Source organism: Marmota marmota, unplaced genomic scaffold, assembly GCF_001458135.2.
Source record: "Marmota marmota marmota unplaced genomic scaffold, marMar, whole genome shotgun sequence".
In the NCBI taxonomy this organism is placed as follows: Eukaryota; Metazoa; Chordata; class Mammalia; order Rodentia; family Sciuridae; genus Marmota; species Marmota marmota.
This window is the reverse complement of record NW_025999896.1, coordinates 2,974,474-3,000,116: the sequence shown is the minus strand read 5'-3', so window position 1 is coordinate 3,000,116 and position 25,643 is coordinate 2,974,474. Positions and strand designations below refer to the sequence as shown.

General features: G+C 45.5%; 1 protein-coding gene and 1 long non-coding RNA gene across 11 annotated transcripts in view; both read left to right on the top strand.

The window, feature by feature from the left end:
* Positions 1-25,643, top strand: part of Gas7 (growth arrest specific 7) — a 235,109-nt gene that overhangs the window by 136,959 nt on the left and 72,507 nt on the right. For 8 of the 10 annotated variants that reach the window (XM_048798068.1, XM_048798067.1, XM_048798072.1 and 5 more), the window contains exon 2: positions 8,321-8,441. In XM_048798068.1, the coding sequence (XP_048654025.1) occupies positions 8,321-8,441 (121 nt within the window). Of the gene's footprint in view, positions 1-2,222; positions 2,380-8,320; positions 8,442-25,643 lie in introns of those variants that run through there. The other 2 variants (XM_048798073.1, XM_048798071.1) reach the window with 1 other exon arrangement.
* Positions 19,479-25,643, top strand: part of LOC125615030 — a 14,595-nt gene continuing 8,430 nt past the window's right edge. Inside the window, exon 1 of the long non-coding RNA XR_007345599.1 lies at positions 19,479-24,749. This is a non-coding gene — a long non-coding RNA (uncharacterized LOC125615030). The remainder of the gene's footprint in view (positions 24,750-25,643) is intronic.

The window sequence follows — 25,643 nt, the reverse complement described above, 5'->3', positions numbered from 1 at the left end:
AGTTAGCATTTATATAGTTTTCCATGTTAAAAGTAACCTAGAGAGGATTGAACCTACACAGGGGGATGTGTGCAGGTTCTATGTAAATACTATAGCATTTTATAAAAGGAACTTTGTCTCAAAGTACTGCTCTGGGATTTTGGCATCCGGGAGTGTCTGAACCAATCCCCTACGGGTACTGATGGATAACTGCAAGTTCACTAAGGAGGACACACACAGAGCCGTGTTTCTGAGCCCTCGTCTATAGGAGGATGTATTTCTGTCACCTTCTTTTGTACCTGAAGGGCAGCTTGGCTCCACGTAAAGGTCTAGCCCCACACGACGTGGGAAGTGTCTTTAGAGATGTGGCTACAGACAAGACTGAGACCAGCCTCATGCTTTTCCCTTTATTTATTTCACATCTTCTCACTTACACGAGTGTAGGAATTTATCCTTGTCCCTGTTTTGTTAGTGTGTGTCTTCGTGTTGGTCTTTTAAAAGTCCTTTTGCCTCCAACGGTGGAGCATCTACCATGCTGCACAGCCTGGGAAAGATTTCCCCATCCACCTTGGATTACAGTTCCTTTCTGTTAAAGAGCCTTTGTTCTGGTCTCCTCTTTAGGAACACCCAGTGTCTCTCTCTTGGCTTGCTGTTCTGTCCTTCTGTTTAATTTAATCTTTTTTTTTTTTTCATTTTCTTTCCATTCTGGGGAAATAATTCTCCACTTTGTCTTATGCATGCTCACTTTTTTTTTTTTTTTTGCAATGCTGATTCTAGGTTTTATTGCAACCAAAGTGTGTTTTGTTATAACCTCTAAAATTTCCCTAGAGTTTTAGTCACTTCTTGTTTCTTATTTTGTTTTCTTTTCCAAACAACTTGTCTTTTTATTTTTTTTATTTTTTTTGGTCTTTGTTTTGCTCTCTCCTTTGGCTCTTTTAGTCTTGCCTGCCATCTCTTTCTTCCTTCTATTGAGGGTTGCTACATAGTCTAGTTTGCAGTATATTTCTCCTGGATATCATATGAGAAATCTGTGCTTTGACATTTGTGATTGGCTTGAGGATTCCGGATGCTCTTCGTCCATCTGTTTTCTGCAGGTGAAGAAACGCCCTGTATCACCTTTTCCTCTCACCTGCCTTTACTCAGTGTCCATTCGATCAGATCTGTAAAGAGCTGGGATCTGTTCCCAGGTGGAGTGCACACATGTTGTTTGGGTTGCCATTCTCTACCTGGTTTCTGAGGCAGCCTGCCCAGGTCTGTTTGAAACCCAGTTCCTGCTACAATTCCCAGCCTTCATTCATTCATTCATTCATCTATTCATTCATTCACTCAATGCTCTGGGCCAAGACCAAGAAAAAGATGGATGTGGTCCCCCCTTCCTGAGTCATATAGCCTGTTTATCTCTGGATATGATGTCTCCTTCTCCTCCCTTTCTTCTTCCCCCTGGCCATGTCTCCATCTCTGGCTTCCAGGAGAGCATGAAGACATCACCAGGGTCCCACCTGTCTCCTATGAAACTACGTGTGAAGACCACACTCCCAGAATGCACCCTGCCACGGCCAGGTGGCTCTGCTGCCTCCCTCGCTATTCCTGTGGGTTGCTATTTCTGAATGGATAGGAAGGCTGCCAGAGCTGCAGAGAGCAGTCCTTCCACCTGGGAGACAAAGGAAAGGTGCGGTACCTTCTTGTAGGCACTGACTCTGAGGCCGGTGATGTCATGGTGGGAGGTGGGGCCTGCCATGGGTCGCCGTTCCCAGCTCTGCGCAGGTGTCTGCCCACCCCAAAGAGGTGTCCGGCAGAAAAGGCGTGATGATGAAGTGAATCACCAGCCTGTGGCCTCGCCGGTCTTTGTCTTTCCTGGTGGACACTTGCGGTCCCCATCAGTAATTGGTCCACCCCTCTGTTCAGTACATAACTGGCAGCAGAAGCCACTCTTGGGCTCTCCTCCCACTTCTCAGGGTGAGCTATTAATGAACCGGTCTCCAGGGACTGAGGCCTCCCAGGCACACCCCTGCCATGCCCTGGCCACTTCTGGAGGTCCAGCAGGATGGATGGCTGGAGAAGTGAGAGAGTACTGCGGAGCCCTTTGTGGAGAAGCCTTCAAGCGGTGCCAATCACAGTACCCGGCTCATTAGCAGTCATTGTCATGGCAACGGGTCTGCCAGAAAGTGGCTCGTTAGGCTGACAACTTCAGAGATGTTATATATAGATCTGGGTGTGGGGGGAGAGGGGTGTGGAGTCTTGTGGATATGCCTTTCTTAGCGCTCCTATTGCTGCTGGGTTTGGGGTGTAAGAAGACACGGCATAGGGGACCTTAAAACTCTCTGATCTGGCTGCTAAATCAAGCGCCTGACGACCACCCGTGGAACGCCTGCAAGTAGCATTTGCTGGCTGCTTCAGAAGGTAAGAGGCAGGTGCTCCCAGAAGCATCTCGCAGGTGGAAGTGGCGTCCTGGGATGAACTTGAACTTGAAGAGTGGCGGAGGCTGTGGGTTGCTGAGGATAGGGGTTGGTTTTCCGCCTGGAGGCTGCAGACCCAACCTGGAGTCTTTTCTTAAACATCATTTGCTTAAAGAGTTTGGGGTTAGAGGATGGGATCTTTCTCTTGAATAAGTAACCGTGCAATGCAAATTGAGCTTATTGAAATTTTATGTTTTCCCTCCCGGTTTCCATTTCAGAGGTGATGATTTCTCTCAGTTTCTCCCACTAACCTGAGTCGCTCCAGAGTAGAGTGAGCCTAGGGCTCAGCCTGGATATTGCTAAAAACGCAGACACCCCCCCCCCCAGGCCTCAGCTTGATTTAGTGTCGGAATCAGGGCCTAGGAATGTGCACTGTAATCTACCTCCTAGGTGTCGAAGGGGTTGTCCCAAGGTGACCACATTTGGAGAAACACTGCTATCGCGACATTTAAAAAATTTTGTTTCTGTTTTTGCAGTGCTGAGGATGGAACCCAGGGCCTCATGCATGCTAGGCAAGGGCTCTGGCACTGAGCTACACCCACAGAGGGGCTTTTGTTTTTAATATCTAGGTGACCGCCCTTTGCTTGTCCGCTTGACTTTTTATTCCAGGGGGACTCAGTAGCCACCATTAAGATGGACATTTTTTTTTCTCTTTTTGGGTTGTGTTGTTTTTAACTAGGGAGACCAGGAAGTCAGCCTACAGCTAGGGAACGTGACAGCTTGGGGGAGGGTGGTGATGTTTTTGCATATCTCCGGGGAAGGCATATGCTCATTTGGAGACTGTGAGACAGGCAGGAGGATCAGGCCTAAGCTGTCATCGTCCTTGGGTGGCAACTGGGTCTGGCGTAGTTCAGGTAAAAAGGCAAAGCTCATGATGGACCCCCTGGAGAGAGATGGGCCAAGGGTAACCTGGCATTAGGGAACTGGATAGAAGTCTCTAGAACGCAGCTAATATTTTTGTTTTGCTTGTTTGATGCTAGTGATAGATCTCAGGGCCTCTTGAATGCTAAGCATGGGCTCTACCCCCAGCCCAAAACTAACATTTTAAAGAAGTTTGGTTTTACCCTTCAGTTAGCTGTGCAGCATAGGGCAAGCTATTAAGCCCTCTGACTCTTATTTTAATTCCTCGATTTAAAATGGGAATAAATGGCCATCTATGACTCAGGCTAGTTGTGAAGATAAGGTGATTGTGTGAAGCGCCATGCCCAGTCCCTGGTACACTGTAGACATTTGGTGACTGATGAAAGTCATCGCTAATATGTGCAAATGGAATCTCATCTCAGTTCTTTCTAGAGAACCTACCAGACTAGGGTTTTGAGGTGGTCAAAACTGAGCCTTGCCATAGTACATATGAAATAGGGTGAACCCAAAAAAACATGGACGAGAATGTTCATAGCAACATTATTCATAATGGCACCCAAGTGGAAAGAACCCAAAATGTCCATCAGTGGATGAATGGATAAGCAAAATGTGGTATGTATTTCCATACAATGGAACAATATTCAGATTTTTTTAAAGTGATGCGCTGATGCGTGCTACAGGATGAAAGACCCGTGCACCCATTTGGGGGTATTCAGCAGATTGCTAAGTTTCATATAGAATTGAGCAGGTTGTTGACTGAACAAATAAGGATGGAAAGGATTAAAATCCAGCTTGCACTTTGGTCCGGGATGGCTCTTCCCAGAGGAAGGGACAGGCTTTTATAATTCCCACAAAGACATCTCTGTGTTAGATGCAGAATTTCTGAGTTGGAGGACACTGCCTTCATTTTCTTCCATCCCACCCTTGCTACTTCTAATCTTCTCCCTGCCAGGTAGGGCCCTCTGCCCCCTCACCGTGTGCCCTCTGTCTCCTGTTCCTATTCCCAAGGGAAAGAGCTGACAGAATTGAAAGAGAGAAGCCACAAGACTGAGGAAGGGAAGGGAAGGATTTAACTTGGAAGGAAACTAATTAGAAGAAGTAGTTCAGGAGAGACCTTAATTAGTAGGTATTTATCATGCTGTATACTTGTAATGACTGACGACGGGCAGTTCTCCCAGGAGGCCGACTGCTCCTGCCTCTTCACGGCCATTAAGAGTGAGGTAATATTGGTGCATTTGGCCTCTGAAGTGAAGGCTTATAAGTGGATCTAACTTCTATCTTTACCATATCATTTTTGGGGTGGGTAATCAGGGACTGAACTCAGGGGCACTCAACCACTGAACCACATCCCCAGGCCTATTTTGTATTTTATTTGGAAACAGGGTCTCACTGAATTGCTTAGCATCTCACTTTTGCTGAGTCTGGCTTTGAACTTGCAATCCTCCTGCCTCAGCCTCCCAAGCCACTGGAATTATAGGCGTGCACCACTGTGCCCGGCTACCATATGATTTTTTATTGTATTAAATTATACCTCAACTAAAATGGCCCATTTATGACTATGCTACCTTTATGATCCTATGCAACCCAAGACCCCTGTCTGCTTCAGAACATTTTCATCACCCTAAAGGGAAAACCCGGTACCCATTCTCCCTCCCCTGAGCCCTTGGCAACCACAAACTACTTCTGTCTTTACGGCTTTGCTTGCTGTGGACATTTCATGTAGATAGACTTATATAACACGTGGCCCTCTTGTCTGGCTTCCTGCAATTGGCATGATGCCTCCACGGCTCCTCCGTGTCCTGGCATGTATCAGCTCTCAGTTTCTTTTTATTTCTGAGTGCTGTTCCATCATGTGGGTGCATGAGGCAAATCTGACTTCTCCCTCCACCCATTGGAGGGGCATCTGAGCTGCTTGCACTTGGGTGCCCTTACGAAGAAGTGGCCCTGAACATGAGTTGGACGCTTGTTTTCAACTTGGGTGGGGGGATGTATACCCTGTTGTCGCCACGTCTTTTGCCTCCTGATTTGTTTGAGGTTAGTCAATAAGAGGAACTTCTTTCTAAGAAAGGAGGAGACAAGGGACCTGTGGCTGTCTCAGAAGATGGAGGTTGGGCAGTCAGGTGGCAGGCTGAGAGAGGACCCATGGCCATGTAGCCTTCACCAGACTGAAGGAAAATAGGCTGTCTGCCTGGTGGTCCTTCTCCTGCCCTCTCTTGGCACCTCTTGATGTTTTCTGGCTTGGTATCAGGGGGTACCTTCCCAGAAACCCCTGCGTTTCCTAGGTAGGGGAGACTTTGGGGTAGTTATTTTACCTCCTTGGTCATCCATGTCCTTACATGTCAACCAGGGTTTCTTCTGACATCACAGGGTTATGTAAATAAATTACCCAGAGTTATTCTAGAGAGGAGTCCAAGCAGCTGTGAAGAAGGAACAGGGTCCTTCTGCTCTTCCATAGGTGGGTCCCCAGTGGCAGAAGTTTCAGTCCACCTTCTCTCTGGTCCTTGGAGGGAGGTCTCCTCTCTCCTCGGAGAAGGAACTGTTGATGGTGACATTTCCGAGGTGAAGGGGAAGGGGAGGGATCCGACGTGATGTCGGAGGGGAGGGTGTGCACTCGCCTGAACTTCACATTCCAAAAGATGGGGTCTGGGGGAGCCCTGCCCCACTCAGACCCCCCCCTTCCAAGGGGAACCCCCACCGATGGAGCACTCCTGGTGACAGGGACCCTCTCCTGGTGGCCAGGTGTATCACCGTAGATCTCCCTCGCGTCTTTCACGACTGGGCTGATGTGAGCATCTTTCATTTCACCCAAGTGGCAGCAGCCTGGCTGTCACTTGCCTGAGGTCACATGGTTGCCCCGTGACTAGGGTATAGAGGACTGGCACGGAGACGCTGTGAACGGCAGTGTCAGTTTCAGAACCTGGCTCAACACCCTGGAATAACTTCCCATTTCCTCCTACGTTATTCAGACGAGCACCAAGTGGCCGTCCCCTCTTGGGTGTTCTGGAATATGGACTCAAAGAAAGGGAATGTAGCATCTTAACCCTTTGGTACAAGAATAGCTCTCTGTTTAGACAAACCCTCCATTTTTTTTTTCCTGGTTCCAGGGATTGCACCCAGGGGTGCTTCACCACTGAGCCACATCCCCAACCCTATTTATTTTAATTTTAAGACAGAGTTCTTGCTAAGTGGCTTAGAGCCTCGCTAAGTTGCTGAGGCTGGCTTTGAACTTGCAATCCTCCTGCCTCAGCCTCCCCAGCCACTGGGATTACAGGCATACGCCCCTGCGCTCTGCTCAAACCCTCCTTCTTAAGTCTTGGCCCTCCTGTAACTACTCCTACCTGCCCCAGCCAAAATGTGCAGCTACTATATGGGGATAGCTTTCTCTCCCCACTCCCTGTCTTTACTTACCATTAGGCTATTTGTCTTGCATGTACTCGAGCCCTCTTCCAACTCGAGAGAGGCCAGAGCCATGTGCGGAAGCCCAGGTAACCCTGCACTGGTCAGGGGTGTGCTCACGCTTAATGGACCTGTCGCATTGGTGTGCAGACAGCCTGGTGGGACACTGTGGTGTTTTTGGCCCAGCAGCTGTGCACCTCAGTGTTGCTGGCTTAGAAAACGATCTTCACGAGGAATCAAAGAGGCCCTGCGGGTTAGCAGGAGCAGGTGGAGAAGACAGAAGCATTCAGGGCACAGGGGACAGCTTTTAATTAAGTGATGAGAATTCAGAATGAAACATGCACCAGGCCAGAGGCAGGCCGTGTTTACTGGAAATCCCAGGAGAAGCTAGGATTTGCTTGTCCCCCTTGATGGCACACAGGGCACCACAGGAGGCAGAGACACACGGCATTACGGCCTGCACAAAGCGGAGAGCGGCCTGCCAGAGTGTCTCCCCACGGCTCCCTTTCAATTTATTATCCTGTTTTCCTAAGCACTGGTCATCAGTGACCAAAAGAAACCACCCTGGTGGGCACTGCTGAGGGATACGGAGGACGTGGGGGAGCTGATGGCCTTTAATGTTTCTGAGCAGATTCTGACCTTGCTGGGAAACCCACCTCCATTCCCCTCCTGTGGTTAGAATTCTGACTTTTATCAGTTTGCTTTTCTTCAAGAGGCACAGCAATCGTGTGGGCTCATTTGGACCCTCAGTCCTGATTTTTAAATATTCTTTATCCAAGAACTTTAATCTTTGTGCTTATTGGAGAAAATTTAGACGGAACAGACAAATAGAAGAGAATAAAAATCACACCTGTCCCAACACCAAGGGACCACAGGTGCCGTTTAGCATGTGTCTATTTTACATCGTGTTTCTGTGACGTAAATATTTTTCTCTGATTGATTTTTAAGGCGAGTCATACCAGGCATGGTTAAAAGAATCCAATGTCTGTAATTGCATCCAGAGTAGAGACAGGGTCTGTTTTGTCTTAGAATCTCAATTCTCTTTGCCAGACTGATCTGGACAGTTGGTGAGAAAAATCCCCTGGAGCTGGACTTTCTGGATCCAGCTCTTGATGGATTCTCGGTGTTATTATGGGATATTTCACATCCTACTCTGCCACGACTTGCATGCATTACTTCTGCTAGGTTTGCACAGCGGGCCTGGGGCTTTGTGTGCTACTGTGCTCAGTGGTCCTGTGGATTGGAGGCTTCAGGTGACAGGAGCCCCTGGCAAGCGGGGCACCCCCACCACCTGGGACTTTGTAGAGAGTCCCAGGAGGAGAAAGCCCAGGTCTGCTAGCTAAGTGGCATTTCCCTCCATGCTCCAGAGGATCGGTCCCTTCAGCAAAGGGCTCTTGCAGGAACCAGTACTCCTCATGCAGCCCTTGAGTCATGCACCTGTGTCACCTGACCTTTCTCCTGCTGTTCCCAACATGGAGCAATTCCAGGGTAACTTCTTCGGCCTCTATCTTTCTGGTTTAAAAACAGTTGCATAAATGCCAAATGTGAGTGATCTTTTTTTAAAAAAATTTTTTTATTAGTTGCTCAAAACATTACAATGATCTTGACATTTATTTGCTCTTCCACAGAAGCCTGGAATGGTCCCCCCTCCGCCCGGAGAGGAAAGCCAGACGGTTGTCCTTCCACCTGGCTGGCAGAGCTACTTGTCCCCTCAGGGCCGGCGTTACTATGTCAACACGACCACCAATGGTGAGTCCTGCTTGGGGAACATGCATCAGTGCGGGTGTCTGTCTTTCTGGAAGGGTGCTTTTCTTCTCCTTTGGTTACCTCCCACCCTTACCCCCTGCTTCTCAGGCATTTGCCTTCAAAATCCGTGCTCAGGGGTTACAGTAGACTCCTGCTTGCCCCATAGTGTGGGTGTTAGGGATCCAAGCCTGGGTCTGTAGTTCCTAGAGAATCTTCAGGTAGAAGGCTGTCCTGGGAGGTTCAGCTCATCCCTGGAACCTCACATCTGTGCTGGGCATCTTCGTAGAATCCTCCCTCAGGGTCTGAGGCCATGTTTCCAAATGGCATCTTGAAAGCTTTCCAAAGGGATCTCAAAGCTGGTTTAGATTAAGCTAAACAGGTTTAAGCTACTGCCTATTTTCCTGGAACGTCGAATGTTCTAATGATACTGATGTTCCCAAACAGGGATTGCAAATGTACACTTTCTCTAATTTTATTGCAATATCTCTTTTCTCTTTACTGAACGATCTCACTGGCCTGAAATTTCTCAGAATGTCCTTTGGTAAATGCTGGGGCTACGTGTGGATCATTTGTCCCATTAGATAGCGCAGGTTGCATGTGCGTTTCTGAGCTGAGTAGGTCTGCACCCCCATGTCCCTAAGTATTTTGGACTTCCTGGACTTTCCAAATGACTCCATTTGGATATAGGGAAGAGGAGACTTGTCAAAGGATGTGCTATGTGGCAGCTTCTATCAGGACACTGTTCAAGTTGTGGATCGAGGGCAGCGCAGGGCAAACTAGCTAAGAGCCCAGTGTCTTGGCCTGCGTGACTCCCCAAGGACTTTCCCATGAGAGAGAACCAGGAGAATCAGCCCAGGGAAAGTTAAATTTGGAAGGAATCAATAGACACGTGTGCCAAGGTGGGTCATGAAATTCTACCCGAATCCCCCTGTTGGCTCAGCCGTGGTTTCTCACTTCTTCCATCCGTGCCTGACTTCATAGCCACCTTTTGCCCTTGGGGAGGGGGGGATCGTTAATATGGCTTATGATTGTGACCCTTCACGGGAGGAAGTGATGGGAGAGCCAGCTGCTGTTCAAAGGGAGACACAAAGGAAACTGTCATCTGCCACTCTGGACAGCTGGTTTATTGGTATCCCCTGGCAACCTGACCTTCTGCAAGCTCAACTGGGGTGTTCTAAATGAAGAGGTAACCAGAGTTTCTAGGAAAAGGGAAGTGAGACTATTTCTAACTGTCTTAGTTTCCTGCTTCCTCAAAACACAACGAGCAGTTCAACCTACTCATCTGAGAATTGAGGTTTCAGACGACGGTGTTTGTATGCAGTTCTCCCTCTGGGTGATGCAGAATAGAATTTGGATCATCAAGAATTTGGATCTGTTGTCAAATTAGCCACTCTGTTGCCAAAGGGCATGGGGAGGAAAGTGGCTTTCTCAAATCAGCATCTTTGTTTATCTTTTTTTTTTAATATTCTTTTTTAATATATTTTTTAATATTCTTCGGGTAAAAAAAAAATTCAATGAGTACAAATGGAATTCAAATCAAAAGTAAAAAAAATCCCTGGCCCTATTTCCTAGAGCTTTTTATCACATGTCTTCTTTCAGATATTTGTATTCTCTCATCTTATAAGCATATGTGTGTTGACTCTCTTAAAATGAATTAAAAAGTACTATCCATATTATCCTTTGAATATCTTTCTTTCTTTATGGTGGGGAGGGTACTGGGAATTGAACCTAGGGACACTGACCCACATCCCCACCCCTTTTTTTTTTTTGTATTTTATTTAGAGACAGGGTCTTACAGAGTTGCTTAGGGCCTTGCTAAGTTGCTGAGGCTGGCTTTGAACTCTCGATCCTCCTTCCTCAGCCTCCCAAGTCACTGGGATTACAGATACACACCACTGCACCTGGAATTAAATTAACTTTAAAAATGTATTGTAGAGGCTTGGGACTGTAGCTCAGTGGAAGAGCGTTTACCTAGAATGTGTGAGGCACTGGGTTCAATCCTTAGCACTGCATAAAAATAAACAAATAAAAAATAAAGGCTTTCTGTCCATATGAAACTACAAAAAAGTTTTTTAAAATGTATTATGGACATTTTTCAATACTTTGTGCATTTCATCCTGATTCATTCTTAATGGGTGTATTGTAGGTAATAGTTCATGGCAAGAGAATACTACCACTGAATTTACCAATGGATATTTCAGTCACCACATCAACAGCTGGTGTCTAGCAGCTTTTTTTTCCCAGGATTTGGACTTTAGCATATGCCACTGGGGCAGAACTTTCTTGCAGATCTTGGGGTATAGTGATCCCAGGGATGCTCCAGCTCATGGGTCAACAGACTTTCTCTCCAAAGGACCAGGTAATAAATATTTTAGGTCTATGGTGTCTGTCACAGCTGCTCAAATCTACCATGGCAGTGTGAAACTCCACAGGTGATATGTAAATGAACTGGTATAGCTCTCTTCCAATAGAACTTATATTTATGGATACCGAAATGCGTGAATTGCAAATGACTTCTCTGTGCTGGGAAATGTCATTCTTTCGATTCTTATTCAACCATTTAAAAATGCAAAAGAGTTGGGCACCGTGGTACATACCTGTAATCCCCGCTACTGGGGAGGCTGACGCAGGACAATCATAAATTCCTGGCCAGCCTTGGACCCTGCCTCAAAATAAAAAAATAAAAAGGGTTGGGGACGTAGCTCAGTGGTAGAGCACCCTGGGGCTCAATCTCCAATACCACACACACAAAAAAGATGACTCTAATCCCCAGGTTCATGGGCCTTATGATAACAGAGCTGCACAGATTGGCCCACATGGTGTTCTAGGTTATCTGTTGGGCTCTTCGTAGCCTTCCATGCCTTCTTTTTCGTATTGAGGGGGCATCTTGGCTCCTTGGTCTTGCGTTCTAGACACCTAGTTGTTTGATTCATGGTTTATTTGTTCAATTGCTTGAGCCATCATTCATACAACACGTCCTAATTGAGCCTCCAATATGGACCAGGCAGAGTATCTGTCCTCAGATCCTTGTCTTCTTGAAGTGGAAGCAGATTTTAAATGAACACCTATTTGACTGCAATTCTGAGAAGGACCGTGAAGGACAAATCCAGGGTATTTGAAGAGTCCCCTAACCCCATGTCACAGGGAGAGCCTGCTGGGCCAGGGGAGGCTTCCTGGAGGAGGGGTGCAGGAAAGTCTCTATCGTAATATCCACGGTTCTTCTCATACCCGTATTCATCCCACCTCCTGACTCCTAGAGGCATCTTTGTCTGTCCTTCACTTCCATGTCCCCAGTTTCTGCCCCTTGGGTCTCACATGCCAGCCCTGCATGCTAATGCATGGTCCACCCCTCCCCGACCCCCCCTGGGAGTTCCATCCACACGCCAGACCCACTCCCCACTCTTTTTTTTTTTAAGAAATATTTATTTATTTATGTACTTTTAGTTTTAGGTGGACACGTTATTTTGTTTTTATGTGGTGCTGAGGATCGAACCCAGTGCCTCATGCATGCTAGGCGAGCACTCTACCACTGAGCCAAAAACCCAGCCCCCCACTGCCCACTCTTAAAGCCACAGTGGGCCCCCCCCTTCCTCTTTGTCTAACTTTCTTCTAAATATAGTCCTCCCTCAGTATCTGCAGGGATTTCTTTTGGACTCCTAGATTTAAAACAAAAACAAAAACAAAAAAAAAACCCACAGATACTCAAGTCCCTTATGTAAGGTGACATAATATTTGCATAGAACCCACACACACCTTCCTATATACTTTCAGTCATCTCCAGGTTTCTCACAATACCTACTCCAATGTCAACGCTATATAAATAGTTGTTATACTGTATTGTTTAGGGAATAATAACAAGAAAAAATGTCAGTGCATGTTCAGTGCAATACAAATCTTTTAACGCTGAACATTTTCAGTTCCCTGAGGTTGATAGAATCCGCCCAGGCGGAACCCACCAATACAGAAGGCCACCTGTCCTAGTCTTCCTCACTTAATCCCTAATCTCCTCTCTCCCAGAGGTGCCTGAGCATTATAGGTGTTCTGTCCCCTTTTTTATACCACCTACAGATATAGCCATTGGAAAGCCTCATTTGCATTTGTATCCACTTGCTCTGGCTAATCTTCTTATTTCCACATCCATTTAGGATTTCATGGAAGGGAACTGTCACCATGCCAGCCATTGTGCCAGGTGACACCGTTGCGGCTTTCAATGACTACAGTTCTTTTTTCTTTTTTGGTACCTGGGATTGAACCCAAGGGTGCTTAACCACTGAGCCACATCCCCAGCCCTTTTTATTTTTTATTTAGACACAGGGTCTCACTGAGTTGCTGAGGGCCTTGCTAAGTTTCTGAGGCTGACCTTGAACTTGTGATCTTCCTGCCTCAGCCTCCTGAGCTGCTGGGATTACAGGTGTGCACCACTGTGCCCGGCCAGAGACTCCAGTTGTAATGGGGCCAGAGAAACACACACACATCTAAAAGCCTTGTGGGCACTGGGACTGAAACTTGGGAGCTCCAGGGAAAGACTAGTCAACTTTATCTGGAGATCAAACAAGCCTTTGAGGAGGGACCCCTTGCCCCGGACACTCTTAAATTGACGTTGTAGCCCAGGCAGACAGCAAGGCAGCAGGAGAAAGACAGGCATTGGTATGGAGCAAAGAGGAGAGAGAAAGTTAGGGGTCTGACCTGTAAAAGGGCCCTTGAGGCATTTTGAAGAGCAGGGTCTTTATCCCCTGAGCGATGGGGAGCCATGGACCATTCCCAACTAGTGGTGCAACAGGATGAGAATATTGCAGCAAGATTGCTGGTGTGGCAGAGTGAAAGATCTAAGAGCAGGAAGCATGGATTCTGACAACCTAAATGAGAAGAGAAATATTGAGGTCAAACAGCAGTCTACAGCAGTAGCTAGGAAGGAGGAGGTGCAATCTGTCAGGCAGTGTGTGGCAGGTCAGGGACAGGGGCAGCTTGGATTCCTGCTGCTTTCTCGCCATGAGTGAGACGTGCATAGGGGAGGCAAGAGAGCAGGTTTGGAAGAAAGAAAATGGATCCATGTTGGGCCTATGTTTCTTTGGGGGACATTAAGGTGGAGATGACTAGCACACTTTTGGATGGGTGCATCTGTGACTCAAAGGACATCTGAGCCAGACTGGGAGTCTGGGGGAGCCCCGTGGCTGCACGGTCAGGCATGCAGAGGGTAGAATGGATTCACCCCTATTTCTTCCCTTGGGCTGATGGCCACTGTGCAGTGATCAACCTGCACAATCGCATGGGATGGTCTAGAATTTGCCTTTCTTTAACAGAGAGCTGATGAGATCACCAGAGCTGGCTTACAAGAGAGAGCCCTGTCACACAAGGTTTAAGGGAGGGGCCAAGGGAAACTTTAAAGGAATTGTCAGAGATAGAAAGAATCTAGGGACAGCAGTGTCATGAAAGGCAAGGGAGAAAAGATTGCCAAGGGAGGGGAAGGCAGAGACACTCTGAAGTACAGATCAGATTTATGGTAATGGTGATCATTTAAATCACTGGGGAAAGCAAGGATTATTTAGTAAATGGTGTCTAGGAAACAAGCCAGATGCCTAACAGGAAGTTTCAGGGGGGTAAGTTAATGTAAGAAGGCTGTTGCTTTCATATAAACTCACCAAAGCCATCAGAACATGATTCATGTAACTTTGGGAAGTCCCCATCTCCCTCATTTCCCCACAGTTTGTGGTTCCCCGGTGTGTTTCATCATGGAGAGTGGCCGAGTTCAGCCCCGGGAACTCCCGGGGGGGTTCTGGTATCAGGAAATAACGGGTTGTCCTGCAAGTCTAGGAAAGTGCTTCGTTGTCCACCAGCGTTGACTCTTTGGCTACCTTGGGGGCTGTGTTTTGGTTCATGGAGAGTGAGCTGTTATCTGTAGCCTACCCCCCCATCCAGGGAGTGTGTGTTTCAGGACTGTCTTGGTCTGTGATTAGGCTGCTACCATAGACGGGGTGGCTTATAAACCACTGAAGTTTACTCTCACCATCCAGGGGCCTGAGAAGTCCAAGGGCAAGGTGCCAGGAGATTGGTTGTCCAGTGAAAGCCTGCTTTCTGATTCACACAGGTCTAGCTTCTTGGAGAAAGGGGCAGACAAGCTCCCTAGGGAGCTTAATTGGACTAAACCAGGTTTTGAGCTTTTGGATTCATTTGCTAAATAGTCAGTAATTTTCTTGATTTCTTGTTTTAATTTTTCTTTAAATGGGTGGATTCCAATTTAACTTAATTTCCCTAAGAAATCCCAGGAGAGTGGAGCCCTCATGACCTGAGAATAGCCATCCTAGGGAGCATCTTCCAAATCATCCCACACAGGGATTGCCAAAATACAGCCCACAGGCCCAATTCAACTCAAGGGCCGATGTTGTAAATAAAGTTTTATTGGAACACAGTCTTGCCCTTTTATTTTCATTCTGTCTAGGGCTGCTTTGCACTGTGATGGCAGACTTGGGTCATCCCACCAGAGGCCTTGGGGCATATTCAGTCAAAAATAATTACTGTCCGGACCTTGATGGAAGAAGCTTGATATCCCTGGCTTAACAAATAGAACCCGTTCATTTTGCTCTCCATGTGATAAAGGTGATTGCTCAAGGTGACATGGCTGGTTTATAAGCCAACCTATGAAAGGATTCCCAGACTTTGGGAATAAATAAATTATTGATTATTGATTTGTTTGGCTTTGTTTTAGCTTTTTGTTTTGTTTTGTTTTTGTCTCAGCATTCAGAAGAATAGACATAGTGCGGGGGCAGTGAGTTATCTTGGTATAAGGATAAGTGAGTTCATGGATTAGCAGATAAGGAAAGTCAATGGAAATCAGACTTCTAAGAGATTGCCGATCCATCTCGTTTGAGCACCATCTGAAACCCAAAGCAGCCGGCAATTGTTTTTTAAGCTTCTTTTGACAACGAATTCTTCGTCTATAAATGTTTTATTATGTTTGCAAGTGAAACTCGGTGTGGACTAAACCAGGTTTTGAGCTTTTGAATTCATTTGCTAAATAGTCAGTAATTTTCTTGATTTCTTGTTTTAATTTTTCTTTAAATGGGTGGATTCCAATTTAACTTTATTACACCAGGAACTAATGTGAGTTTCTGGGTGAGTTTTCCAGAAGAACACTTTTTTAAAGCATTCCTGGAGTTTTTCTTTGTTCCAAATAATTGGATACTTTTTTTCTAAATCCCCAAATAGAATGGCCCTGATAATTCCCTGTTAATAAAAGTTATCCTGAGAAGCTTCTGCACCCTGAAACACCAGTCTGTTTTCTTCTGTCCATCTGTGTTGAGCAAATGTGAGCCTAAAAAGACTTTTGTTTGGCACTTTCGATTGATGAAATTAGGTTTTCGGAGCTCGTGTGTGTGTGTGTGTGTGTGTGTGTGTGCACGCACGCGGGCATGCATATGTGCGCGCGTGTGCATGCATATGTGCATGTCTCAGCACACTCAGGTGTGATCCTTATATTGGCTTTATGGTTTAGTGGACTGTATGTGGAAGCCCGTTGGACTTGACAGTTTGCTGTTCATCTGCTTCAGTGTGGGATTTGCTCTTTCTTTCAGGGCATGAATTTAAATTTTCAATGTTTAGGTAGTACTTAAATATAGATCACATCCCTCATTTCCACCAGTTAAGACCAATCATCTCTAGTTTGTGGTGAATACTTAGCACGTTACTGAGTCATTCACAGTGTCAATAAGTTGAGGAGCCACAAAAGTCAAAAGACAAAGGAGACGGATTTTACAGCTTTCTCTACTCTAAGAAGCTGAGTTACTCGGGAAAAGACTTCTTATCGGTAAACAATGTGAGGATGTACCTCTTGGCTCTTGGCCAGAGTCACTGATTAGCAGCAAAAGGTTCAGACCTGGAAATGGAACATAAAGAAGTGTGTGGAATATAACTTAGTATTTTCACTCCTCACGTATGCCCAAGAGAATTGAAGACGAGTGTTTGCACAAAAATCTGTGCATACACTTCAGAGCAGCGTTCATCATGAGGGCCAGAAACAGGCACCGTGGCCATCAACTGACGAATGGGTAAATAAAATGTGGTATATGCACATGATGGAATTTAGCCACAAAAAAAGGAACCATGTTGGCTACAACGTGATGAACCTTGGAAACAACAGGCGAAGTTAAGACAGGCACAGAGCCACGTGCTGTATGCTTCTATTTATATGAAATGCCTAGAGTAGGCAAATCCATAGAAACAGACAGTAGATTAGTGGTTGCCAGGGGCTGGAGGATGCAGTGAGTGGAAAGTGACTGCTAATGAGCACAGGGTTAAGGTGGTGAAAATGTATTATAATTAGATAATGGGAGGGTGACACAACTCTATGAACATACCCCCAAACCCCTGTGTTCTATGCTTTTACCAAGTGACTTTTGTGATATGTCAATTATGTTGCAATAGAAGTGATATTAAAAATAGACATATGTCAGAATCGTGGGCAAGTCTGTGACTTTCTTGGTGGCCTTCAGAAGCAGTTATTTATAGACACCTTGGTCGGGAATTCCTTCTGCTTGGTTCCCAAACTTTGGTGTACATCAGGAGCACCTAAGGAGTGGAGTTTTTTGGTTTTGGTTTTGTTTTTTTAAATACCAGTCACAGACCTACTGAATCAGAATCTGCTATTTGGAAAGAATAAAAATAAAAAATAAAAATTTGTGCTAGTCACCACCAATTTTTTTTTCCTTGCAAGGAGACTTAGTAACAACAAAATTGATGGAGGTATCGTTGTGTTAGTCAGCTTTCCATTACTATGACAAAATACTTGAAATAATTATCTTATAAGGAAGAAAGGTTGATTTGGGATCACAGTTTCAGAAATTTCAATCTATGGTTGCTTAGCCCTGTTGCTTGGGGCCCCCGTGGAAGCACAGGACACAAGGGCAGGAATACATAATAGTGGAGGTCTATTTGCCTCATTGTATCCAGGAAGCAAAAAGAGAGAAAAAAAAAAAAAAAGGAGCTCAGGTCTCAACGTCCCATTCAAAGCTCTGCCCCTGATGGCCTAACTTCTTTCCATGATGCCCCGCCTCCTAAACTCCTTTTCCATGATTCCTCCACCTGCCAGTGGCATCACAGGCTGGCAACCCATCCTCCAACACATGGACCTTCATGGGACATTGAAGATCTAAATATATAGCAAGAGCAATAGGTCACATACTATAAAGTCAAGGAGCAAATTTAGATCCAATTTCCACTTCCAGAAATACAGAGAGAAAATGCAGCATTCTTAAAAAAGGTAAACATGCATCATAGTTCCAAGGTTAGAGGTTATCTATTCATAAACTATTGTAGTTAAAGTAGGATGTCATGGAAGAGCTGCTTGAAAACAAATAACTCAATTTTATGGTGACAAGATGCGGAACGAACGTGAAACTGCCAAGAAAAGCCCTTCACCTGGCTGAGGTTTATATTCTTAAGGCCATCCGGGCAGCTGACTTGTTTCTTACCTGTTTAACAAGATACAGTGGCAAGTCTTCTACTTTCAAAGCTTTTTGAGCCCATAGTTCAAAAATTGTTTTGATCTCAGCATTTTTGACATGAAAGAAAAAAAAAGAAAGAAATCAAACATAGACTCCGCGGTGTCAGCTTTGTTCCAAGTCGAGGAACGTGGGGCCATATTCTCATTCCTACATTCTGGTTAGAACCCTGGCATCTGGACAAGAGGAATAGCATCCTTGCCTTTGAGTCTAGTGTCTAGAGCCTGGGCCTTGGAGGTTTGGAGGGATTATAAAATTTCTTCCTTCATTTTTCTCTTCTCTGGAGATTTTTCAGACAGAGGCATAATTGTTTTCATCTCATTGTTTTTACCATTTACGAAAAGGATAAAGAAATCATGCGTGGACTTTGTGGTCAACTTGTACTTTGGTTAGGAAGCATGTGCCAGTGTCTAGCCACTGTCCCTTCACCATTTATTGTACTGCAGAACCCAGTGCTTAGTCAGGGCTGGTGGGATCCAAGAACATAGTGGAGCTTACCTATATGATATGGCAGGATCTCCATTGACCAATCATTACATTGATTTGTGTTAAAGGATAAAGAAATTTCAGATTGACTGTGAACTGTGCACCCCTAAGGATTGATCTTTGCTTGGTTTGAACTTTTTTTATTTTTTGTAGTAGGTAGGATTGAACTCAAGGTCACATACCTACTAGGCAAGGGCTCTACCACTGAGCTATACCCCCATCCCTTCTTATTTTATTTTGAGACAGGGTCTCACTCAATTGCCCAGACTGGTCTCAAGCTTTTGATCTTCCTACCTCAGTCTCCCGAGTCACAGGAAGTACAGGGGTGTGATACCATGCCTGATATTTGGATTCTTATTAAAAAGTGCTGGTCTAGCAAGCTCGGTACTGGGTATATATTCAAAGGAAATGAAATCAGTATATCAAAGACATACCTGCACTCCCGTGTTTTTTTGGATGATTCACAAAAGCCAAGGTATGGGATCAAACAGAGTGTCTGTCCATTAATGAATTAATGAGCAAGGATAGTAGGACATGTGTGCACACACGTTATTCAGTCATTTACAAAGGGTGAAAATCTGGTCATTGCAGCAACTAAATGGCACTAGATGACATTAGGTTAAGTGGAAATAAGTCAAGCACAGAAGAGAAATACAGCCTGTTCTCTCACTCATATGGAAGCCAAAAAAAAGTTGATTTTTGTGGAAATAGAGTAGGATAGTGGTTAGTAGAGTCTAGGAAGGGTCGTGGGGAGAAGAGCTGGAGGGAGAATGATGGGTAGGGAGGCACAGGTCGATTGCTGGAATGAGTTCTAGTTCTACAGTGAATATAGTTTACAACATTGTATTCCATGTTTTATAAAGAACTGGAAGACAGAAATGAGGATCCCCCACACAAACAACTAATAAGTAGCTGGATGTGGTGGCGCATGCCTGTAATCCCAGCATCTCAGAAGGCTGATGCAGGACATTCGCAAGTTCAAAGCCAGCCTGAGCACCTTAGCAAGGCCCTAAGCAACTTAGTGAGACCTTGTCTCAAAATAAAAAATAAAAAGGGCTGGGGATGTGACTCAGTGGTTAAACGCCCCTGGCTTCAATCCCTGACACCAAAAAAAAAAAAAAAAAAAAAAGTGGTTATTTAAGGAGGTAGAAATCCTAATTCTTCTTATTTGATTTTTGCAACTTATATACATGTGTTAAATGATCAAACTGTACTGCCAAAATATGCATAATTATTCTGCATCAATGTTTTAAAAAGTGCTGGTCTGTAAAGACCAAATTCCTAGGGAAATGGCATTAGAGTGTCATGGGATGGGGGACAGGGAGGTGACAGTTGGGCTGTGTCAGCACTCTGGAATCCTGGTGAGCTGTCTGCAAAGACAGGACAGTACAGTGGATGTCACGTGCTGGATGTCACATGTGGACTAGGACTGCCCACAGAAGCATTTGATTCTGTGAATACAGTTCTTAAAAACATTCAATGAGTTGCCAGCATTGAAAAATTTGGAAGTTTTTTTGGTCAACAATTAGAGGCTTAACCTCCTATTGGACCCACCTTCCTGCCTGTCATGGTTCAAATATGAGGTAACCCCCAAAAGCTCCTTTGTGAGACTATAAAAGAATTTTCAGAGGTGAGATGATTGGATTATGAGGGGTATAACCTAATCAATGGGTTCATGCACTGGTATGGGAAAATGGAGCAATAATAATAGGTAGCGTGTGGCTGGAGGATGTGCCTTTGGGGTTCATATTTGTCCCCTGATGAGTGGAACTCGCTCTCTGCTTCCTGGCCATCATGCACAGAGCTGGTCTTCTCTTCCACACCCTTCTGCATGATATTCTGCCTCATCTTGGGCCCAGGGCTATGGAGTCAGCCGACTATGGACTGAACCTCTGAAATTGTGAGCCAAAATAAACTTTTCCTCCTATAAATTGTTTTTGTCAGGTATTTTGGTCACAGCAATGAAAAGCTGCCTATCTGAACGCAGCTGGGTGGAGCTGAGAAGATCCCCTCTCCTGGTGGGTTTTATTTTTTTTTTTCAGTTCCGTTGAACTTCATACATATATTGTCCTTGTCCAGTTCTATAGGTGTTTGAGTTTTATTTAGCCCTATGTTCAGACAGAGCCTCGTGATTTTGCATCAAATATTGCAGGTGAGAGGTGGCATCAGACACAAAGTTGGGAAGATATTTTATGAATGCTCTTGGAAATGGGAGATGATGAACAAGGACCAAGCAAGAGAATAAAGAATCTGGGGAGAGACAACTGACTGGTCAGTGGCTATGAAGCATCAGTTGCAAGAGGGTCCTTTAAACTCATTCTTCTGATAGGATCTGGCTAAATGGCCCAGGCAGACCTTGAACTTGTGATCTTTGTGTCTTAGCCTCCTGAGTCACTGACATTACAGGTGTGCGCCACCACACCCTGCTGGGTTTGGACAGATCTAACCAGTGTAGCTATTTAGAAGGTCAGATGCTATGGAGTCAGTGAAAATTCTCACACAACTGGAAATTATCTGTAGGTTAGATTCTAATAAGTGAGTGGGCAAGGATCATGGGAATTGATTTTCAAGCAACAAGTGTTTGCTTAAATGACTTCTCTGTGCCCAGTCCTAATTACCCACTTGGATGGCTTCTTGCAGGGTAGGTGTGGGCAAACACAATGCAAACAGCTACATGCTTGCAAAGACCAAAGCCTTCCTGAAGTGGATATGGATTGTTAAATGGGACTTTCCTTGCGGGTTGGCCTCGATTTTCCTTCCTGCATGCATATACCTCTAAAGGTTCCTTCCGGCTCAAAAAACAAATTTTGCAAAACCATGAGTTGCAAGCCCAAAGTGCTCATCACCCACCGCTGTTTGGGAATGTTCTTCCATAGGTAAAGCTGGCAGGATTTCCCGTGGGTGAGATCTTTTTTGTTGGAGGCAGATCTTGGAGTGCGGTAACAGCTTTTTGTTATTTCAATCAGAGTCGGATTCCAAAGTAGGCAGCACTCTTCCAAGAGGTGTGGGAGGAAGAAAGTGGGGTGAGAAGTTAGTCATGCAAGATGCCCGTGTTTGCTGCATGCCCACTCCCTGTGAGCGTTTGCTGAACCATGCATTGGGACCAAGATGCACAGGGGTCTTGTCGTCCTTGGACAGATGGTGGACTGTGGTTTAACAAGGCTCCTGTCCTCTTGTGGACTGGGGTTAATTCCTATGTGCATAGCCAAGACACCTCCCACCCCAGAAGAAATGGAATTAATCCAGTGGTCTTTTGCAAGGATAGATAGGAGCACAACATGCCCCTTCCCCTAAAACTGGGCCAGGTTTTTAACTCCTTAGTAGCTAGATCGTGGGGCTCTCATGTGGGTCCTGATGATAGAGATGAAAACCTCAAACACTTTGAAAGCGCCCTATTGGATTCATCCTTTCCCTGGGGCTCTCTCGGATCTGCTTGATATAGATTGTTCATCCCTCCTCCCTCCTTTCCTCTTTTGGAAGGAGCCACTGAGCTACATCCCAGCCCTTTTTCTTATTTTACTTCCAAACAGGGTGGCACTGAGTTGCCCAGCCTGGCCTCGAACTTGGGAATCCTCCTACTTCAGCCTCCTGAGTTGCTGAGTTTACAGACATACCTGGCATTGATATAGTTTCTACAGTTTTTATTGGTGTTGTTGTTGGTAGTGGTTCGTTGGTTTGGTTTGGTTCCTTTAGCCATTTGATTTTTTTTTTAATTATTCAAAGCTTGTTTTTGTACATGTAGCTTTCTGACTCTATGCTTATACTGGCAACCTTTCACAGTGATTTTCTGCTTCTCAAAGTGTGCTTGATCCTGCCATGCGCACATGTAGCACACATAGAACCACTTATGCCCTGTTTACATGGGTTTTTTTGTTTGTTTGTTTGTTTGCTTGCTTGCTTGCTTTATACAACCTGCTAAGACCTTTAGGGCTCACAACACAAGGCCCTGGAATTCTGCGTAGGCCATGCTGTCTGCAGATTCTGGGGCTTTCCCAGCCCTCTTGATATCAAAGTAAACAATGTTTTTGCCAGGGGTTCGGGACAGCCTGGTTTTGTTAGAAGCTGTACTGTGGGAAAGATATCGCTCCAGGAGGGGGGAAAAAAGAACTGCTATCATTTCCAGTAGCACTACATGATTGGTGGAAACGTACTGAGCAGAGGGTACATTCAAGTTAGGCATAGTTCTTGGGTGGTTTTGATTCTTGGACTTTTATTTTTAATCACCCTACTGCTGACACCTGGATGAAGTAGCACCTGCTATACTCGGAAGGTCCTTTCTTGACTTCATTAAGGCCAGGAATGATTGGCCTTAATGGTTGATTGATTGATCACAGTGCTAGGGATCAAATCCTACCTCATGCTACCAGGAAAGTGCTTTGCTACTGAGCCACACCCACAGTGCAAGGCCAGGGATTCCCACCGTGGTCTTCCCAAGCAGCAGTACGGCATCACCTGACATTTGTTAGACATACAAATCCTCAGGCTCCAGGCCAGACCCCAAAAATCAGAAACTGGAGGTCAGGCCTCATGATCTGAATTTTAACCTACCCTCCAGGTAATTGTATGGTGCTCTAAAGTCTGAGGAACTCTACCTGAAGCTCACCTTGAAGCCTGCCCCTCCTCCTAGCATCTTAGCATTTTGCTGAATAGATGAAAAATTCATGAAATTCAAAGATCTCTTTGCAGGAAGTTTTTTGTACTGGTTTTCCCCTTGCAGGACTAAGCATTGAACTCAGGGGTGCTTCTACCAATGAGCTCCATCCTGAGCCCTTTTTATTTTATTTTTTTTTTATTTTGAGATGGGGTCTTGCTGAGTTGCCCAGGCTGGCCTTGAACTTGCGATCCTCCTGCCTCAGCCTCCTGAGTCACTGAGATGACAGTCGTGTATCACACTTGGCTACAAAGAGGTTTCTAAACCTGCTCGTGCAAAATTTTATTTCATTCAGTTCTAAAATGCTTCCTATTTCATCCCCATTTCATGTGATCTTCTCTGCCCCAAAATGCCCCTGCTTGATTTGCAAGAACAGCTTGAGAAGAGCTTCTTTTGCTGAAAATTTCTATACACATTTTACAGCGCTGGTCTGTGATAGGGACATCTCCTATGGTTCTGAAAGAGTCTGGGCCCTGGAGGCGTGGGAGGTATGTCCCTGGGGCTGAATGGCTTTCCTTGGGAATCTAGCAGGTTTGCAGGTGCCTCTGTGGCTGCACCTCAAAGAGATTATTGTCTATTTCCATTTCCCAAAATAATTTTAGGTTTTTCTGACAATTTGCCCAGTCCTGTGAAAAGCAACACTCTCAGTGATTTCGAGCATTATTTATAAACCTAAAGTCACACCTTTTACTGGAAAGTCTTCTATATAAAGATGAGCAATGCAGCGCTACTGAAGTTAATAAATGCTGAGTTTCTCAGAAAATAAACAACCACCACAAAAAAAAAAAAAAAAGGTGATGTATGAGTAGGAAACACTGGTTTATGGAGAAGCTTCTGAGCGGTTGAGTGGAATGAGTGGTAGGCAACGTCTCTGTAGAGACATTATAGAAGTCCTCCTGGGGCCTGTTACAAACCCACAATTCAGTAGTGTCACAGAAGAATATTACAGAGACCAATCTAATGCCCCCATGGATGGGGCAGTGTGGCTTGCAGGATGTCCTTGGGCAGGTTTTTTTCTATTTATAAAACTAAAAAGCCACTCGTGCTAGCTTTTACAAAGGACACATGACCAAAGAACTGGGAAATCATATTTGTCCCTTGTTCAAAAAGCATTTGTTGACTAATTCTGCCTTCTGTCATTGTCCTGTGAAGTACTTCTTTATCCTGTGCTGAACGAGTCCGCCTATTTCTTGTCCTTTTTTTTTCCATAGATCTTACTCTTCATTCCTACACCAATGCCACACATTTTCATCTAGCTTTCTATCATGGGAATTTCCCATATATGTTAGCCCACCCTCATCCATGAAGGATATGTTCCCAGACCCCCAGTGGATGCCCGAAACCACAGATAGTATCAAGCACTAGATAGACTGTGCTTTTTTTTTCACATACAGCAAATAAATTTATAAATTAGGCACAGGAAGAGATCAAGAATAGCAGTAATAAAGTTGAACAATTATAGCATTGTACTGTGATAAAGTTATGTGAAGGTGATCTCTCTTAAAATATCTTATTTTTAATTATAAGTTTTCACTTCAAAGAAGCACTTTCATCTTCTCTTTGGCCTATCTGAATTGCCAGCATCACTGTTAGTGCACTTTGAGGCAATTATTAAGTAGTATAAGGGTTGCTTAGACACAAATACCTTGATACTGTGACAGTTGAACTGAACATTAACAGGTGGGCTGGCTTCCCCCTCAGGACCAACCCAGGAGAGCCCCAGTCCTCGGAGTGTTGGGTCACTCCACAGGGAGGGGCAGAGCTCCCTTCTCAGAGCAGATTGAGAGAGACACCCAGGTTGGGGACTCTCATGGGTCATGCCTCCAGGGACTCACGGAACTCCCTTCTCCTCAGAGCAGCCTCAGCGTGGACTCTTGGCTTAGGGACTTTTGATCTCATCTAGGAGCCAACATGACATCCAGTCATCATGTCTCCATAGACTTCTCTTGGCGTGACAGTTTCTATGAACTTCCTTCTTCTGATGACCTTGACAGCATTGAGGACGACTTGTCAGGTATCTTTGGATACTGGATGTGCAGCTCAGTGGTAGAGCACTTGCCTGGCATTTGAGAGGCCATGGAGTCCAACCCAGCACCATACACACAGAAGATGTCTTTGACAGGACTCAAGCATGAGAGGAGCTGTGTGCCTGCGATCAAGGTCAAAGCTGATAAGACTCTAGCGCAAAGCCTTCTAATGCAGGGTATTGCTACAGCAGGTAGGCGGAACTGTGACCACCGACAGAAAAGGCCCAGTGGCCCGCGGCGGGACAGAGCTTCCAATCACTCCTGCAAGGTAGGCGGGCCTGCGACCCACCGGCAGAAGAGGAGCACCGGCCTGCTGAGAGGCAGAGCCGCCCCCTCCCCCAGCGCTGACAAGGTAGAGGGAACTGTGACCACCCACAGAGCAGGCCCAGCGGCCTGCTGAGGGGCACAACCGCCCCCCACCCCCCGCGCCTGCCAGGTAGGCGGAACTGTGACCACTGACAGAAAAGGCCCAGTGGCCCGCGGAGGGGCAGAGCTTCCAATCACTCCTGCAAGGTAGGCGGGCCTGCGACCCACCGGCAGAAGAGGA